The sequence below is a fragment of the Sciurus carolinensis genome, chromosome 11 (assembly GCF_902686445.1).
Source record: "Sciurus carolinensis chromosome 11, mSciCar1.2, whole genome shotgun sequence".
In the NCBI taxonomy this organism is placed as follows: Eukaryota; Metazoa; Chordata; class Mammalia; order Rodentia; family Sciuridae; genus Sciurus; species Sciurus carolinensis.
In genome coordinates, this window is record NC_062223.1 from 62,626,670 (window position 1) to 62,646,512 (window position 19,843).

The 19,843-nt window shown below is 39.9% G+C and overlaps 1 protein-coding gene across 1 annotated transcript in view; it reads left to right on the forward strand.

The window, feature by feature from the left end:
• Positions 1-1,099: 1,099 nt before the first annotated feature.
• The window catches only part of Rras2 (RAS related 2), a 70,752-nt gene continuing 52,008 nt past the window's right edge, over positions 1,100-19,843 (forward strand). Inside the window, exon 1 of the mRNA XM_047517075.1 lies at positions 1,100-1,523. Within this exon, the coding sequence (XP_047373031.1) occupies positions 1,416-1,523 (108 nt within the window). The 5' untranslated portion in view covers positions 1,100-1,415. The remainder of the gene's footprint in view (positions 1,524-19,843) is intronic.

Below are 19,843 nucleotides of genomic sequence, written 5' to 3' on the forward strand. Positions count from 1 at the left end.
TAGTGAAACAAACAGAATCTGACTCAGTCTGGCCCCAGAGCTGCACTGCCTCTACACAGAGCTGTGATTACTGTTACATTTGGTTAAAATGACATACACACAGATAGTTGCTCTTCATTCACAGTCACTGGCATGTAAACTCACAGAACACATTTAAAATCATGTGACACAATTCTTTCCTCCTCAGTTCTGTGGTTGCATGTGTGGTTTCCTTTCCCTGGAATGCCTTTCTTCCAATTATTCATCTGTCTACATTATTTATTTTCCAGGTCTTCTCGGAAGGTTTCTCTGACTACTCAACCCCTGCCTGAGTGCTCCTCCATTGGGCACACATGGCAAATGGTGCTTATGTAGTTGCAGCTCTTGTCTTATGCATTATAATCCTATTGTCTTGACTGTGTCCTCCATTGGACTCTAAGTTCCTTGAGGGACACAGATGTGTGCATGAAAGGATCTCTAGCATTGAGCCTGGTGCCTGGTAGGTAGTACTATGTCCCTAAGTACAAACTACTCACACTTTAGCACTCACACTCATCATATGCAATTACTCACACAAATTAAGACACTGTACTGACACACACAAAACCTGTCATTTTCCCTCTTGTCCATGCAAACTCAATCACTGTGATTTATTCCCCATGCTCAGTCATTGTCACATTCCTCACACGCTGTCACCACCGCTAGTCCATCACACACTCAATTACCGTGACAGTTCTAATCCACAATCACTGCCACATACTGTTTTTTACACAAGTATAGTCACCATCTGCACCCTTAAAGCAGGATATTTACTCTCTTTCAAGTTGAGTTAATATGACAACAGTTCTATTTTTCACATTCGCTGTCACATGTTGTGTTTTTCATCCACACAATCCCTGACATATATAATTATGGTCACACACCGTCTTACTGTCTTTTTCCCACTCCCCCATAACACCTTCTGCCACAACGCATGCATTCACTGGCCAGGGCTGAAGCCGCAAGTCTGTGGGGTCTGCTGCACGGGTCGACTCGGGGATCTCAGCCCAGGCGGGCGCGGCCGCGCCCCGCCCCCTCATGCATATGCAGCACCTCGGCCTGGCAGCCCGGCCCCCAGACGGCCATTTGTAGAGGCGCTGGAGGCTGCGTTCGGCAGGCGCTGCGGAGAAGCGTAGAGGAGCGCGCCCCCGGCCGCTGAAGCCCCTGACCCCTGCACTCACTCCGCTCCTCCGCGCCTCGGGCGGCACCCGGCCAGCCCCGGGACCCGCGCTGCCGCGCCGAGAGTCCTTCCCGGCAGCTCCCGGCTCTCGGGACCCCCGCCCGACCGCTCGCCCGCAGCCCGCCGTCCGCACACGTCCCCGAAGCCGGGCCTAGGGCGGGCGGGCGGCGGCGGCGGCTCGGCGGGGCGCAGCCGGGCTGGGCTCCGCGGCGTCCCCATGGCCGCGGCCGGCTGGCGAGACGGCTCCGGCCAGGAGAAGTACCGGCTCGTGGTGGTCGGCGGGGGCGGCGTGGGCAAGTCGGCGCTCACCATCCAGTTCATCCAGGTGCCTGGAGCGGGCCTGCGGGGGCACCCGGGCGGCGGCGGGCGGGGGCTCGCGCTACCTGTGGCGGGGCGGCCGCCGCGACCCCGCCCCGGAGGCGCCGCGCGGGCCGGGGGCGGGCGGGCTGCGGGCGCGGGGCCGGCTCTGCGCTCCTACCCTGCGGCCGCGGCGCCGCGCCCCTGCCTGCCCGGCGCCCGGCGCGGCGTCCCGGGAGTCGGGCTTCTCAGGAATGTGGCCGGGAGGGCGGAGCTGGCAGGGTGGGAAGCGCCGTTCCACCTTATCGCTTCGACCGAGGCCGGAGACCTACGGGAGCGGCCGCGCCGCGGAGCCGGGCTTCCTGCCCTGAGGGCCCGGGCGTCGGGCGCGTTCGGGAGCCGGAGCCCGGCGCGCGGCTTCTCAGCCGCTCGCCGCCGCCTCGGGCGCCGTCGGTGCGATCGCGGTGGCCACTTGGCCGCGGCTGTGCGCGGTTCGAGCCGGAGCTGCCCGCTCCAAGCGGTGTTTTTCTTTGTGTGTGTTTGCGCTTTCCTTACAAGTAGTCTCTTAGGTAATATGTCCGGGTGGGAGTGTTTGATAATGCCCCAGGGAAATGGTGGCTTCGAGGAAGTTAAAAATGTGCTTTGATAGGGGTGAGACCGTTTCCTAGGAATTCCTGGTGCTCTCCTCCTTCTCGCTGTGCCAAGGTGAAGTTTGGGTGAGCCAGGATAGGAGATGGGGGAGTCGTGTGCTCTGTATTCTAACCACCCTCTCCCCCACCCCCACCGCGTTTGGTTGCTGGAGGGGAAAGTCGTGTTGTGTTAAAAAAAAAGGGGAGGGTAGGTGGCATTCTTCATTCTTAGAATTTGCTTTTGGTGAGAGATTTGAGTGATCTTTTTAGGGATTTTAAAAAAGAAAACAGATATATTCCCCCTGCTTTTGTCAACCTAAAAGGTGTGGCATGTGCTGCGAGAGCATGAAGGTACCCTGCTCTCCCAGGTAACAAAGATATTTTTACTGTGCCAAGAGTACTGATGACAAAATATTTTTTCTGTTTCCTGGTTCACCCATTTGTCGCTAATTGGGTTAAATAGCTATTTCATTAAAACCTATATGCCAACTACGGTGACATAAATGTGATTATCACTTTTGTCATTGAATAAATGAACAGTAATTACTGCTCTAATATCCCATGGAATTAAATATTGCTGCTAAAACCTTTTTGTCCAGGAAGATATGTAATGAGTCTTTACAGCATGCTCATTAGTGGGTTAAAAAAAAAAATCACTCTGAGTAAGAGGTGAGATTGGTTTATGTTTAGCACACAGAATCAGGGATGCTGTCACATTGCTGTTTCCCCAGGGCCAAGAGAGACTTTTAAGTAACTGATAGCAAAGCAAAACAATTTATAGCTAACCCTTCTCTTTGATAACTAGTTCAATGGTTGGTGTTGGAAGAAGTCAAGGAATGGGAGGACAATTTGGGTTCCAATATCAATGACTAATGTTAGTTAAGATTTAAACCAAAAACATTTAAGTTTTTTTTTTTTTTTTTTTTTTTTGAGGGAGGGAGGGATCATCAGAAAATAATTAAATCTGTAAGTTAATTATTTAAATAAGGTATTGGAACTTTTGGTTTTGGAAGTAGTATTAGAAACCCTTAAGATAGTGGTAATTGCTGTCTTCCTAATGATTTTGTAGAATTCATTCGTTAAAGAAATACTACTTCCTTTATGAATGGTGTAGTATCTGAATGAGCTAGATGATATCAGATAAGTAAAGGTATGTGTGAGAAAGACATCTACACACACACACTCAACATGTACATAACGAGTATGGACTTTTTGTCATACAGATTTGAGTGTGTATCTTTTGCTTTGTCATTTTACTACCTGTGAGAATACTGCTGGATATTTAGCTTCTCAGCCTCAGTTTTCTCATCAGTAAAATGGGTTTCATTATGTGTTCTATATAACTTCTAAATTATGAGAAAGGTCTTAACTTTGTACCTAGCATATAGTATGTGCTCTGTTAATGGTAGCTATTTTTATAAGTATATGTTCAGTTCTGTAATATGTTTAAATGCAAAGGGAATTCAGGTTTGGAAAAGTAAGTTTGGGAAGGGTTTATAAAACACTGTGGGGCTAGGAGTGCATCTTAGTGGTAGTGCTAATCTAGCATGCTAAAGATCCTGGTTCTATCCCCAGCACCTCAAAGGGTGGGGGGAGCACTATGTAGTTTGGTGGTGGGAAGAATGGAAATGTCTTATGTGAGTATGGGGATGATGATATGTTAGCTTGGAGAGAGGAGGCAGGTGGTGATGGTGGGAGTGAGATGGATGACTTGGGGCCTGTGAAACAGGAACATAGGCTCTGAAGTTGAGGTTTTTTGGAGAAGGGAACAGAGACCCAGCTATGCGTTTGCTCCATGGGTAATCTTAGACAAGTTACTTAACTTCTCTGTACCTCAGCTTTTCTCTTCTGTCAACTGGGGAAATACAATGTACAACATTAGAACAAGGTCTAGTACATAGTAAGGCTACATATGTTGTTGTTGTTCTTTTTCTTCTTATTATTATTTTGGTTATTGGGGATTGAACTCAGGGACACCCTACCATTGAACTACATCTCCAGCCCTTTTTATTTTGTGTTTTGAGACTGGGTCACACTAAATTGCCAAGCTGACCTCAAATTTGCAATCACTTGCCATACTTTCACTTAACCTCCTGAGTTGCTGGCTGGGATTATAGGGGTGTGCCACTGAGCCTGACATTATATTATTCTTAGATTAAAGAACTGAAGTGTTTACCATCTATATTAACAGAGCTGCTATTTATCGTCTGACTCTGGGGAGTTAAAATTCATTCTATTGTAATTATCTAGTAGTAGAAACTGGAGGGAAAGGAGAGAGCAGGAGAATAATCAGTTTAAATAAGGAAGTTCTCTTTGTAAATTAGTTATAGATTAGGGTGGCACAAATTGGTTGTGTTTTTTTTTTTTAAGTTCAGAGACAGGTCCTTACCAACCCAGGCTGACCTCAAATTTGTGATCCTCCTGATTAGCTGGAATTATAGGCATGGGCCATGATGCTGGCTTCTGTATATATATTTAAAGACTTTAGAAATATTACACTGTTTTTATAGGTTACAATATATATTTTGTTATTTATTTTTATGTTTTTTTGTGTGGTGCTGGGGATCAAACCCAGAATCTTATGTATGCTAGGCAAGCACTTTACCACTGAACTACATCTCCATCCCTCTACTTTGTTAATTTGAACAGAAAAAGTATAATAAACAAGTTTGGGAATGTCATATTTAAAAACAACTTTGCCTGTAGCTCTTTCTTTAACCTTGGATTTAGTTGTTATCTCAGTGTATATGAAGAGCTGAAAAATAGGAAATCAAAGTAATAAATTGAAATGCCTTTTCCACCCTTCTCCCCTGGGGTGGGGGGGGGATTGAACCTAGGGGTCCTCTACCATTGAGCTACATCCCCAGCCCTTTTTAGTTTATTTTGAAGCAGGGTCTTGCTGAATTGCTATGACTGGCCTTGGAATCCTTCTGCCTTAGCCTCCCAAGTTGCTGGGATTATAGGCATGTACCATTGTGCCTGGCTGCCTTTACAGCTTTTAAAATGAATACAACAGCTGGGCGAGGTGGCACATGCTTGTAATCCTAGTGATTCTGGATGCTGAGGCAGCAGAATTGCAAGTTCAAGGCCAGCCTCAGCAACTTAGTGAGACCCAGACCCTAAGTAATTTAGGGAGACCCTGTCTCAGAATAAAAAGGGCTAAGGATGTAGCTCAGTGATTAAGTGCCCCTGGGTTCAAACCCTACCAGCAGAAAAAACAAACAAAACAAAAAACACCAACTAAAACAAAACACAAAAATTTCCCCAAAACCATAGTGTATGTGTGTGTATGTGACTTTCCTGTTTCTGTTGTTTATAGTTTATTTTGAAAAACATTTTAAGTTCTCTTGGTAAATACAATACCTAAGTGATGAGTACATTCTAGTTAGGACATGATTCTGACATTGTACAGAGTGGAAGTGAGAGAGTTTGATTTTGGGGTCTTTTTTTTCCCCCCAGAAATGGAAATTAAACCCAGGGGTGCTCTGCTATTAAGCTACTCCCAGGTCCTTCTTATTTGTTATTTTGAGACTGGGTCTTGCTAAATTGCTGACACTGACCTTGAACTTGCCATCCTCCTGACTCAGCTTCCCAGGTCACTGGGATTACAGATATGCAAAAACCACATATTTGGGTTCTTAGTCTCCCTAACCAGGTCACTTTGGTAGTCTCTCAGTCTCTCTTAAATTCTTCTTGACTTCAATTCTCCATAAAGTATTGGGTTTGGTTGAATAGATCTCTGCATCTTTGAAATTCTTACTGTGGTCAAGATTCTTAGTTTCTCCTAACCTCAGTTCCCCATTTGAAAAGGGAGAATAACAATACACTTAGGATTTTTGGAGTAAGTAAAATAATGCCTGCAAGTCACGAAGCACGGTTCCAGCTACTGAGCAAGTAACTAATGATTGTTATCTGGTTTTCTTTGCTATTTTTACTTCTGTATCTTGATGTTCTTCTAAAACAATATTTGCAATTTCTCATTTTTTCTTAACACAATCTAGTCTGTTAAGTCTTGACTACCCTTCTTACCCCAACCCCACATACCTCCTCCTCCTCATTTCTGTTTTATATTTAGTTGATTGTAACCGAAAGCTTGGTCCTTGTCCCTGATGCCAGTCCAAGAAGGAGTACATGGTCATGAGAAAAAGGAAAAGGAAGGTTTATTGCTTTGCTAGCGAAGGAGAAACACCAGGGACTCCTGTCCCAAATGCAGTGATTCTGCCCATCGCGGGGAACAAGGGGTTTTTAAGAGGTGATTCAGAGAAAATGAGAATAGAAAGGAGAAGTTTAGGGAAAAGAAGATCAGGGAGAAGACCAAGGAAAAGGTTGGGAAAAAGAAAAAAACATGTAAGTTTCAAAGTGACAAGGGGTGTAGTCAAAGCATCAAGTGAACCCCTGTTACATTTCCCCACTATCAATTTTAGCTTCCATTTCTATGGAAGGTGGGCAAGGACATCTCCAACTATTTCCTGCTGAAAGGGGATGAAATTGGGGGAAGTAACCCAAAGTCCTTGTTCTCTATCAGGTTGGGTGCGGACAGTTATGGGCATTCAGCATCAGAGCAGTCTAGAGGCCCACAGTGGCAGATGGCAGGTGACTGGACAAGGCACACATAAGGCCTTTATTGTTGTACTAAGACAACAATAAAGATAGCAAAGCGTTACTTTTTTGTAAATAATCAGCACAAAAACAATTAGTATTTTCAGCCAGTGTCCAAAAACCACAAGGACAGTAACTCATAATCTTATCAGTGAAAACCAGATCAAGTTCATCAATGTAGGAGGTTAGGAAGATTTGTAGGTGTATGCAGGACAGGGGTTGCAGTTGTGGCTCAGTAGTAGAATGCTTGCCTAGCATGTGTGAGGCACTGGATTCAATCCTCAGCACCACATAAAAATAAATAAAATAAAGGTATTGTGTCCATCCATAAATAAAAAATTAAAAAAATTAACTCAGGACAAATTTACAATTCTTGTGATCATCATTATTAGGCATCCTCACCCAAGAACCCTTCCTTTATAGCCTCCAACTTTACTTACTTTTTGTAAGGTTGACACAAGTGTACATCTTAAGTTACATTAAAAATTATTGTTTTTCCTTTTAAATGTCCATGTAGGACATGTAGGCTATACTCTCCTGCCAGGTAAGTTTAAGACCTAGTTGGTCAAAACTGACCTTGTTCCTGTCCTAAGCGTCAGCTGAGATTCCTCAGAGACCATTCTTGGACATGTGTGAAGCTTCCTGGCTCCTTTAACTTTCCTCTTACCAGTGGTGCCACTTGCCAGCATGAGTTGGGGGTCTGGCTTACGTGGCTTCTCTTGGAAGCATCAGGGACGTTTCTGCCTCCAGTGACCTTCCTTTTTGCAGAACGTGCACTGATTGGCTTTCTGTTCTCTATGGTCCTCTCGATCTCCCTGATCAGCAGAGAGGGAGATCTTACCAGAGTTGCAGGGTACAGAGAGGGGTCCTGTCATTCTCTGCATGTTGGCTGACCTTAGAGGGCCATGGCCAAAATGTTTGCTGGTTTTTCCTTGGCCCTTGTACTTCCTTGACTTTGGTATCCAAGTTTTTGGTTTTAAACACCCAGCAAGCCAGTTTCACCAAATCTTAAAGAGGGAGAAACAGGTTATAACTTCAATATCTATAATTTTACAGATACCTCTTTCATTTAATTGGGGTTAGTATTAGCACTGGAAGTCAGCATTATATACTGTCTGTCCTGTAGGTGATGGCTTATTCTTATTTTCTCAAATTAATCCAGGTTTTTTTTTTTTTTTTTTTTTTTTTTTAAGTAACCTCTGCAAAACACTCACAGGCAACAGTTATAAAGTTTACAAGGAAAATACAAAATGAAATTAACAAAGCAAAAACATACTCAGTTTGCATAATAGCTATGAGTCTAGAAAAATGACTTTCATAATTGTGAACCTTCATTTAGTTATATATTACAGTCCCTGTTCGAGATCACAGTAATTTTTGCAACAAAAATCAATCTTATGAACACAACTTTAAATGAGCTGAAGTCTATCCTGTTTTGGAGCCATTCTAACATGAAGTAAGATGGGAGGCAGAGATTTATTTCAGGTAAGATAGGGCTGTTCACAATAACACAATACGACGTTACATCTAAAACATGAATCAAAGAAAAACTAAGAGAGCTTTTAACTTTCTTTTTGTGGAAATAGTGGCAGAATGTGTTCATGTTTTACAATGTCACCTTTAAACAGCAGACTGTCCTTAATACCATCCAAAAATACATTTAAATTTCAATTTCAGTGTGAAGAGTAACACAAAATTGTATATATAACCAATCAACAACAGATTACTTCATGTAACATCAAATGCATGAATAAATACCAGCTAAATTTGTTATTTCCATACAAATCTGAGACTTTTGCTGTGCCTAAATTTAGTTTGGAGAATACCAACTTGGCAAAGTGCTCTCCAAAGATTTAGTTTAACTAAGATTAACTTTTAAAGTTTGAAGTGAGTTCCCCACTGTCAGTTGTACCCAGAGGCTCCTTTTGACCTTTTTCTTATACTAGGTACATTGACATGCAATGGAGGAGGGCCTTTCCATCCTTTTCTTTAGGTTTCCTTGAGATTCTTTGCAGAGGCTGCCTACCAAACACAGGTTGGCCTTACTTTCTGTCTTTTTCTTTTCTGGGTACAGTTATTTTATTCCACCAGTCTCCCCAGGCATTTAGTTTGATGGGGTTCTATTATAGCAAGAATTGCTTTGCCCCAGTGATGAATATCCTCTGGCCAAATGGGGTCTCCCATCAGATCTTAAAAGGGGAGACTACTCCTGTCCCCAGGTCATAAACTGACAGTGTTAGAATCTACTGCCACATACTTTGTGACCAGTAGCCTCCCACCCTTTATTGGCAAAAGGGGCTGGAAGACAGGGCAGAGGCCAGGTTCTCTTTGGCCATTTTTCTACAGCCCAGACAGCTTTTATGAGATTTATTTATTTATTTTTTTCTTTTTTCTTCCCAATTTAGCTCTGGTGTCCTTTGCCCACAGTGAGATGGTCTGTGGCTGCCTGGAGCCAGATTGAGAAGCAGGGCTGGAGTGTCAGAACAGGGTTTAAAAGATTGAAATATTTTTTTAACCCTTTCTTCTGGTGTCCTGCTGTCCTTGCACACCAGAGGCAGTGCCTCTTGGCACCTTGAACTTATTTCCTGACGGTTCAGACCCCTTATCATGCAACTGCATAAATGCCTGTACATACAGAATCTCTTTCATATATTTTACCTCTGACAGACCAACATCAAAGTCAAGATTGTATAATAATACAGAAGAATCATTCAAAGACCAGAGTATGTTACAGTAAATCCTCTTCCTGTTAGACAGGCTCTTCCCTATAGGTGGCCCATGCAGCCAAGATCCCTCTGCTCTGGAGACTACTGGTAAGATCTGTGCAGCATGGCCCATTTCTTAAAGGACCAGTAACAGACAAGACAGGATCACCGAAATCAGGGTTGACAGACCTGCGTGTACAAATTTCTTCCACTTTTTGTCAGACCTACTCCAACTACAAGATTATACAATAATCTAGAGAGCTATTTAAAAGCCAGATCATTACAGTAAAAAATGTTGTCTCAGACTTATAGGTGACCCTTTCTTCAATTCTACCTCTGACAGATCAACTCCAATTGCAAGATTGTACAACTAGAGAGGAAGCCCAAAACCATGACTGACAGATGGGAACCTTTAAATTGACCAGTCAAGATCTTTCCCAAGAGACTACCTATAGAATCAATGCAGTACTGGCCATGTCTTAAAAAGGGCAGTAGCAGATACAAACAAAACAGACAACCGAGGGAATTCCCAAGCCCAAGGCCAACAAACAGATGAGAACTTAGAACAGATCAGAAGGGAGTACATATCCCTAGGTCTGAGTCCTACTTATAACCGTGACTCCTGCACCACGGGTGCCACAGGTGTCCCCAGAAAGAAGGACCAGATGTTCCCACAGAAAGGATCTAGGTGTATGAAATCAAGGGTCTCGGCAGTCACACTGGGGGACTTACCAAATGACCAAGGGTGTCTCTACTTTCCTGAGTTCAGTTTACTTTTTCTTAAAGTAGAGCAACTAGAGCAACTGATGGAGCAACCTGTGTAGTTCTGGGAGAGAAGGCAGGAGTTTCCCGAAGCAAAAAGAGCATAGGCAGCTGCTGGGAGGGTCCCTTAGTCCTTTCCTTTACTCATAGGAACAGCTCCTCTGGTTTGGTCTGAGGCAAACTGACAATTTCTCCAGCGGTTGGCTCTCAACAAACTCACCAGCCACCTTGTATCCTCAGCATGGAAGTGGGGGTCACTTGGAATGCCAGACCTGCCCAAGAAAGTTGGAGCAGAGGCTACTCTCGGGTCCTGCTGTGGTTGCCAAATTTGTAACTGAAACCTCGGTCCTTGTTCCGATGTCAATCCAATAAGGAGGACATGGTTTTGAGAAAAAGGAAAAGGAAGGTTTATTGCTATGCTAGCAAAGGAGAAACACAGGGGACTCCTGTCCCAAAGGCAGTGATTCCGCCCATCATGGGGAACAAGAGGTTTTTAAGAGGTGATTCAGAGAAAATGAGATTAGGGAGGAGACATCAGGAAGGAGAAGATCAGGGAGAAGACCAGGGAAAAGATTGGGAAAAAGAAAAAACCATGTAAGTTTCAAAGCGACAAGGGATACAGTCAGAGCATCAAGTGAACCTGTTACATGATGAATATTGATTTCATTTTGAGTTGGGAAAACTTGTTGCGGGAAGGTAATTTTAAGAAATAATGGGACTGGGGTGTAGCTCAATGATAGAGCATGTGCTTCTTATTAGCCTGTGCCAGGTCCTAGGTTAAATCACCAGGACAAAAAAAGAGAAGAAAAAATGATGGACTAATCATTGGATTTTGAATTAGTGCTTCATTTGAAAACTCTGAGAAAAGAATATACATGTGTTACATTTTTAAAGAGAGATGTTTCTCAGTTTCTCTCTTTTTCTCCCCTATGCTGGGGATTGAATTAGGGGGTGCTCTACCACTGAGCTATCTCCCCACCTCTTTAAATTTTATTTTGAAATAGGGTTTTTCTAAATTGCTCAGGTTGGGCTTGAATTTGGGCTCCTCCTGTCTCAGCCTTCTGAGGAGCTGGGATTACAGGTATATATGCCACCGTGCCCAGCTCCAGTTTCTATTTTTCTTTTTTAGCATTAAAACTTTTTATTAAGCCGTTTATCAGAATTTGAGCTCTGTAGGGGTTAACTGATTTCTCCCATCTTGATTTTTACTCAGTCTTAAAACCTGTTAAGTCTTGACTTGATTCAGAAATTACTGTTTACCTAGAGTTTATCTTTTGCTGAGTGTTTCTTTCATTGCTTTTTTCCTGGGAGCAGAGATCCTAGAGAGATTTCCGGACTCCCTTATTTTTGTTAATTGTTACTTGATCCATGTGTCAAGGTTGTGAGTTTAAATTCCTGAGTTGTTATTTCATTTCTACTTCTTTTTAAAAAATTTATCTTTCTTTAAAAAGATTTTTTAAGTTCATTTTTATGCAGTGCTAAGGATTGAACTCAGTGCCTTACACATGCTAGGCAAGCACTCTGTGCCCTGCCCCCCATTTCTACATATTGAAGACACTTCTTCAATTAGAAGATACTTACGTTGTTAATTTTTATCTGTGAATTTGAAACTCATGACTTACTTTCTGCAAGTTTTTTTTTTTAACATTTTTTGAGAGTAATTTACAGACTAATTGTTAGCATTGAAAAGACACTTCTCCCAGTGGTGATATACTAAAGATTTACTTGTTTTGATAATAGTCAAAATAGTCCTGCAGACTATGCAGGGATATAAATTGTGGGCACTCAGGGAAGAATATTTTCTTACAGAGATTGACTGCTTTTGTCAGAGAAAGCAGAAGGAAATTTTGGGTGTCTTGATTTTAAACTGTGTGTGTCTGTGTGTGTGTGTTTGTGTGTGTGCGCGTGCACGCAATTACAGCAATTTGGGAGACTGAGGCAGGAGGATCACAAGTTCTGTGCCAGCCTTCTGCAATTTAGTGAGATCTTGTCTCAAAATACAAAACAGAAAGATCTGGGAATGTAGCTTGTGGTAGTGCATCCCTGGGTTCAATCAGGGGAGTACTAGAATTATGAATATAAGTGTTAAAATGTATCTGATGATGCTTTTAAAAAAGAGTTACCCATGTTTCTCAAATGTCAACATTTTACTATATTTGCTTTATTCCTCCACACATTAAAAAAAAAAATCGTTGACTTGTACGTTGACTTGTACGTTGACTTGTACGTTGACTTGTAAGTTGACATGTTCCCCCTCCCTATCCTTAAAGACCTTTGTTGTTGTTTTCTAAGAGCAAGGGCATTTGCTTACATAAATACCGTATAATAACCTAAACCAGAAATTAACATTTATGTGTTACTGTTATGTAATCTGTGGATTTTACTTTTTGAATTTTGCCAGTTGTCCCAATAATGCCCTTTATAGCAAAAGATTATATGATGCATTCTGTATCCATGTCTTCTTTAATTTGGGACATTTTTTTGTTTCTTAAAGGGTACAGATTACTTAGAGTCTCCTCAATTTGGATTTGACTAATGTCTTTTCTTGATTAAGTTCAGGTTATGTGTTTTGAGGGGCAGGAATGACAAATGATGTGTTCTTCTCAGAGCATTACATTAGGAGACATGAGATAATATTTATGTTAATCTTTTGGCTCAGCAACCCCAAATCTAGTATTTTACCCTGAAGATATATTTCCAGCAGCATCAAAATAAGGAGCACAAGGTTGTGGCATTGTTTGTAATTGCAAAAATTAGAAGCAGCCAACTTGGTAGGAGGAATTGAATAACGGGATATATTTACCCACAGGAGCATTATTCAGCTGTAATAAAGAATGAGAAAGGCCTTGAACTGTGGGGTGCTTTCTAAGATATATGGTTCAGTGAAAAAAGTAAAGTGGGAAAGTATAAACAGGAGGCTTTAATATATACTGTAAAAAAGAAGGGGAAATAAGAAAATACATATGTATTTGCTCATGGGGGCAAAACTAAAAGAAGAAGAATACATGAGAGATTGATGTTGATATGTGAGAATATGTGAGAGATTGTGAGTAGAGGGTGAGTAGAAATGAGGTGGAAAAGGGAATGGGGACAGTGATCCTTCTGACTTTTGGAACCATGTTAGTGTTTCACATACTGTATATAAATAGCAAACATAGCAATAGTCAAGTGATGAACAAAATGTTATGTCAAATACAAACAAGTGATCTGAACCTTATTTAGGGAACTTTTGAACTGGGTGTTTGTACTATGTTCTCAGGAAAAAGACAAAAAAATTGAAGCAAAGGTTGAACTCTAGTTGACAGTTTTCTTTTTCTTTTTTTTTTTTTTGGTTATAGAGGCATGGGTTTGCAATTGGTATTTTTCTTTTCTGAGATTAGCAAATAAGTAAACATTTTGGAAAATGGGAGCAGTTTCTTACTGTTGGAGGAAAGGAGTTATGAATGTCGAAAAGGTGAAGGTGAGACTGAATTCTGACGTTCTACTGAAAGATATTAGTTTAAACTTAAAAGTACATAGATACAGAAATACAGTGTATGTATGTGGATACACATGCACACATCTATACATTTTTCTTCCAGTTCCATTCACACCCAGAAATAGTGACACATTGTTAGCATGACATCTTGCCAGCACCAGGTCTTGGTTTCTAAGTACCATTCTCTACTAGAAGGAATCTTAGAGAAATGTCTGATTCCAGGGCTGTAGTAGGAAGAAATACAAGATGAAACCGTAGTGTCTTGTATTTTCAGAAAATAAGGAATTAACTTAAAAAAAAATGGAGATGATGGGGACCCCCATTGACTTACTAGGGGATCTTCTAATTGAAATAATTGATAATTGACTCCATGACGATAAATGATTGAGAAGTTCTTGGTTTAGAATTCAGACTAATAAACATTAAGAATACAGTGGAACCCTCTGACAATCTTTTTTTTTTTTTTTTTTTTGGGTACTGGAGTTTGAACCAGGGATGCTTAATCACTGAGCCATATTCCCAGCCCCACTGGGCATTCTAATCTTATGGGATCACGGCTGTAAATACAATCTGTTGTTAACCGACCTTAACTACTTGGTTATGCTAATGAGATGTAGTCTTTTTAATTACCTTAGCTGTGTATTGAATGGATTTATGCTTCAAGAAATCAAGTTGAGGCATCAAGGGAGCTTACTTCCTCTCTGTTTAAAGAGAAAACCTTCTAATTTTGTAACCAGATCTCTTGGAAGGGAACTATTGATAAATTTAGGTTAGGCCAGTACACATTTTGACCATGAACTCCTAATGGTACCATACATAACAACTCCCCCCTTTGGTACTGAGTTTCTTTTGCTATGTAGATAAATTTTATTTTTTTTCCCGTGTTCTTTTTTTCTACTGGGGTTTAATCTTAAAATTATTCATTTTCTCTTTCTTTCTTTCTTTTTTTCTTTTTGGTGCCGGGGATTGAACCCAGGATGCTTTAGAGACAGGGTCTCACTGAGTTGCTTAGGGCCTTCCTGAGTTGCTGAGGTTGGCTTTGAAGTTGAGATCCTCCTGCCTCAGCTTCCCTAGCTGCTGAGATTATAGGCATGTGCCACTGCGCCTGGCTAATGTCCTTATTTAAAACAACCAAATGTCAGCTGGGTGTGGTGGAACACACAGCTCTGAAAACTGAGGCAGGAGGATCACAAGTTCTGGGCCAGCCTCTGCAACTTGATGATACCCTGTCTTAAAATAAAATAATCAAGGATATAACTCAGTGGGAGTGTTTGCTTGCATGTTTGAGGCCCAGAGTTCGTCCAGTTTCTGTTCTGCAGAAATAACATTTCTGTTTGTATGCTTGTAGCATTCACTTATCATTGGAAATGGGAACATTTATCAGGATAAGGCTAGATGTTTTTCTTTGTTCACTTGTTTCCCCAGGGAAATGATGAAACACTTAAGGTCTGGGAAAATTTTCATTTTTTACATCATTTTCTCAATTATCTTCTGAAATACCTAGTATTTGTGCATTATTTCTGTTTTTTATTTTTATTTTTTTCTGTGTTGAGGTGTATCCTCAGTTCTCTGTAATGTTTATATCATGTTGTTCTAAGTTAATCAATGAAAAGAATAAGCTACTCTTCTAGGAATATTTGTAAAATTTAAATCTGTTTAAATCTCAGATTTAATGCCTTTGAAAAGTCAAGATATTAAGTTGTATTAAACAATGATAATGTTTTCTTATCTTAAAGCCACAAAACTTGTATTTTTCTGAATCTTGATGCTGTTAAATAAAGGGTAGGGTTGTTTCTTTGTGCAGAAGAATATGTATATATTTCTTTTTGTTAATGAAATTGATTTTGGTGTTGGAAGTAAAGAACTGGTCATCCCTCAGAATTGCTTTAGGCTACTGAGATTTCCATTCTGCTCTGTTGCAGAAGGGCAGGTTGATATTGGAAAGTTTCAAATTTTTGGAGTATCAATAGGATTTCAGCAAATGAGAAATTCTTTTAAATCCTCTAAAACATTCAGCCTATTCTGAGCTATTGTCTGAGAGGTATTATTTTAGAGAATGGTTGAAAGGGATAGTTTTTTTTTTTTTTTTTTTTTAATGTTGGAGATCAAACTCAGGGTCTGGCACTTGCTAGGCAAGTGCTCTACCAGTGAGGTTCATTTTCTGCCCAGTTTTTAAAATCCTTTACATCTTAGCTTTACATCTGAGGCAAGTGGAAGAAACTGGGAAGAGAGGTTTATGTGGGTGCATGTGCACATATTTTTAAAATTCAAATCAGAGCACAGGTTTTCTTGCTGTAGGTATAAAAAACGGAATGGATAGAAACAAAAGGAATCCTTTAGAGAGTTTGTGTATGTGTATGTGTTCGTGTTTGTGTATGTGTTTGTGTATGTAACCTGAAGTATGCTTATATTGTATTGAATATTATAATAGTTATCTTCATGATTTTATATGTAAGCTTTGCTGTTGCTTTCCTTTTTTTTTTCCCCCCTAAAATGGAATTAATTGCCATATGTTTCTCACTGTAGTACTTCTAGAGAACTATATGCTCTAATTTATAACTTTAAAGATATTTTAAAGGAATTCTAGTGAGAATGTTTTCCAAGTGTGTTATTATTACCTTGTAATCAATGATATAATTTTTTTTTTTTTGAGTGCTAGAGACTGAACCCAGGGACAGTTTATTCCTGAGCTACATCCCCAGCCCTTTTTTATTTTTTATTTTGAGACAGGCCCTTGCTAAGTTGCTTGGGGCCTAAGTTGCTGAGGCTGGCCTTGAACTTGGAGCCCTCCTGCCTCAGCTTCCTGAGACACTAGGATTATAGGCGTGTGTCACTGTGCTTGACTCTAAATCTGCGGCATGATTAATGACCTTTGGAAAAGTGTCACAAGGCTGATTTTGTATTGTTTACTTTGAAATGAAATCTTGCACTTTTTGCTTATTCCTAGAATAATTTGTAATTTCAGTTTGGATTTGTTTTTAAGTAATTAAAGTTTTTATTGGTGCATTATAATTATACGTAGTAGTTGGATTCAGTGTGCTATATTGAGTAATTTAAATTTGGAAAAAGGTTGAGTGGCTCCTTCTCAAGGCCTCCTTGGGAATTCTAGACAAGTGTTCTACCTTTGAGCTATGGCCTCAGCCCTTCATAAAATTTTATTTAGAGATAAGAGTCTCCCAAATTGTGGAGACTGGCCCAGAATTTGTGATTCTTCTGCTTTCAGTCTGTCAAGTAGCTGGAATTGTAGATGCCTGTGCTACTTCACCAGTTTGACTGTGTCCTTTTGATTATAGATTTCTTGCTTTGCTGGGTTAAAGTAAAAGAAAATGTAAAATCTCTGTTTTAGAACATTAAGAATGTTTTCAACCAGAGGTGATCTACTCATTCTGGGTTCAATTCTTAGTACTGCTGGGGTGAGGGTGGAGGGGGAGGAGGGAGGGATGGGGGACAGAAAAAAATGATGCTGGATGCAGTGGTGCATCCCTATAATCCCAGAAGCTTGGGAGACTGAGGCAGAGGATCACAAGTTCAAAGCCAGCCTCAGAAATTGAATAAGGCCCTAAGCAATTTAGTGAGACCCTGTCTCAAAAAAAAAAAAAAAAAAAAAAAAGGACTGGGGATGTGGATGTGGCTAAGTGGTTAAACCACCCCTGTGTTCAATCCTTGGTACTCTCCCCCATCACCACCAAAAAAAAAAAAGGAAAAAAAAACATTTGATGGCCAAATTTACCATTGTTTTTTATAGCCATTCCAAGAACATGAGTGGAGAATATTTGTAGCATATAAGGTGCAAAGTTTTACACAAATATGTTAAAATGGAACTTGATGGTATTATTAAAATTTTTATATCCTTTTTTCATGCCTATTTAATCTGTGAGGCTCTGAAATACTTTTATTAAATCTTTTGTAAAAAACTTTTTCTATGCACTTCTTGATTTTGCTTTTCTTTGATGGCATTTATTATATAAAATTTAGAATAATTAAATCTTTGTATCTTTATCATTGAATAGTATCATTCTTGTGTATTTTACCCTGGATTTCATCCTTTAATATTTATATTGATTGCCATTCCTGCTTTTTGTGTTTGTGTGCATTTGCTTGACTTCACTTGTATTTAACATTTTTTTTCAACTTCTTTTTTTTTTTTTTGTACTAGGGATTGAACCCAGAGGGGCTTAATCACTGAGCCACATCCCCAACCCTTTTTTATATTTTAGAGACAGGGTTTCACTGAGTTGTTTAGGGCCTCACTTAGTTGCTTTTTTCAACTTTTGTGAATAGTATGCAATGTTTAAAATTCAAATCTGAGATTCCCTTTTAGTGGTGGAATCCAGCAATTTGTGAAATCTGGACAAATTTGTTTTTATTCTCTTTTTATACTTTATATTTTTTGTTTTTAACCTTTCACCTTTATTTATACAGACTTGAGCAAGTTTGTTTATATCATTTATTTCCCTAGTATTGAGAGTATAAAAGTGGAGGTTATTTCAAAAGTAGAGGTTACTTCTGAGGAACTTATTTCTTGTTATTGCTTTTGTTATAGTCATAAGTAGCTTCATGAAATTAAACAATACAGCTTCCGTGTTTTTGTTTTTAAAGAATACTAGACATGGACAAATTTATATTGTTTGTCTAAGAAGCAGCAGCTTGTGAGTCAAATTTCGGTCTTGGTTCAAGTGCTGTATGACTGTGGCCACGGACAAGTCAATTCACTTTTCTGGATTCGGTTTCTTCATTTTTCAAATGGAAGGTTTGAAGTAGGGAAAGATTCTGTGTCTGACACTGACAATATTTAAAACCCTGTAAAACACTAGAATGTAAACAAATATTTTAGTAGAGGACTTTATATCTTTTGTGTGTGTGTGTGTTGCTGGGGATTGAACCTAGGGGCTCACATATGGTAGGCAAGTGCTCTGCCACTGAAGTTCATGCCCAATCCTTTTACAATTTATTTTGAGACAGGATCTCAATAAATTGCCCAGTCTGACCTGGTACTTCAGCCTGTCTCAGCCTACTGAGTAGCTCCTCTTATAGGTGTGTGGGCTTCTGTGCCCAGCCTGAGACTTTGTATCTTTAGTTTACTTGGCCTGAAAGTATGCCTCTTAGTTGCATTTGTACACTTAGTTCTTCATATTTAGATATTGAGAATCATAGACTAGGAATACATTTATTACATAGAATTTAAATGCATAGCAAAATATTTATTGCTATCTATTGGTTGCTAATATTAGATCTTAAGCAGGAAATGGGAAATAATTGGGGAAAAGATATTAGGAAAGATGAGTGATATGTATTATAAGATAGCTTCAGAGTGTCTGTTAATGAAGAGAGGAAAGAACTGACTTTCATTTTAAATTTCAGAATATCTCTGAAATGAGAAGATCACATATGGCAGATGAACATTTGAATCTTGAATTTTAGAAGTTTTAGCAATTGATCCATAAGCATTTAATTTTATCCAAAGGTCTTTGGACATGGTAGTCTTATTTTAATTTCTCTCTGGAAATTCTGAATCAGGAAATGTGAAACAGACTTGAGGGTAATGTCTTAAGGAGTTACTACTTTTGTCTTATTTCCTGGTGGGTTTTCTCCTAATGCCTTGTTTTTTGGTTAAATAATGACATGTGGTTGAGATTATAACAGTCAGGAATTTGTTAGCTAAAAGAGAAAGGATACTAAGCAAGTGGTCAAGTCAAACTGTAAAGAAAGATTTGTGATAATAATAATAAGTTCCAGAAATAATGTGGAAAAGACATATGGCTATTTAATTTGTAATTTTACCCTTCTTGTCTTTGAATTTAAGATGCATCTACTAAATAATGTAGGAAATTTGACTTAGTTGTGTATGTGTATGTACATGCACAAGACCACTTACTTATACCCTCCTTCTTACTGGGGATTGAATATAGGGGTTATAGGCATGTATTTCAAACCAAGAAAAAATGCATTTAAAGGTAGAGTGTGATTTGTGGGTTTTTGAAATAAAAACATGGAGATAAAAATGTAAAACAAACGTTAAGCTTGTGATAATTTAATAACAAGTAGTAGATGTTTATATAGATGTAATGGTAATAGCTTGCTCAAGCACTACATTAATTCTAATTTTCAGATACTGGCATGGAATTTCCAACCCAGGGAGCTCTTCCACTGAGCTACATCCACAGCCCTTTTTGTT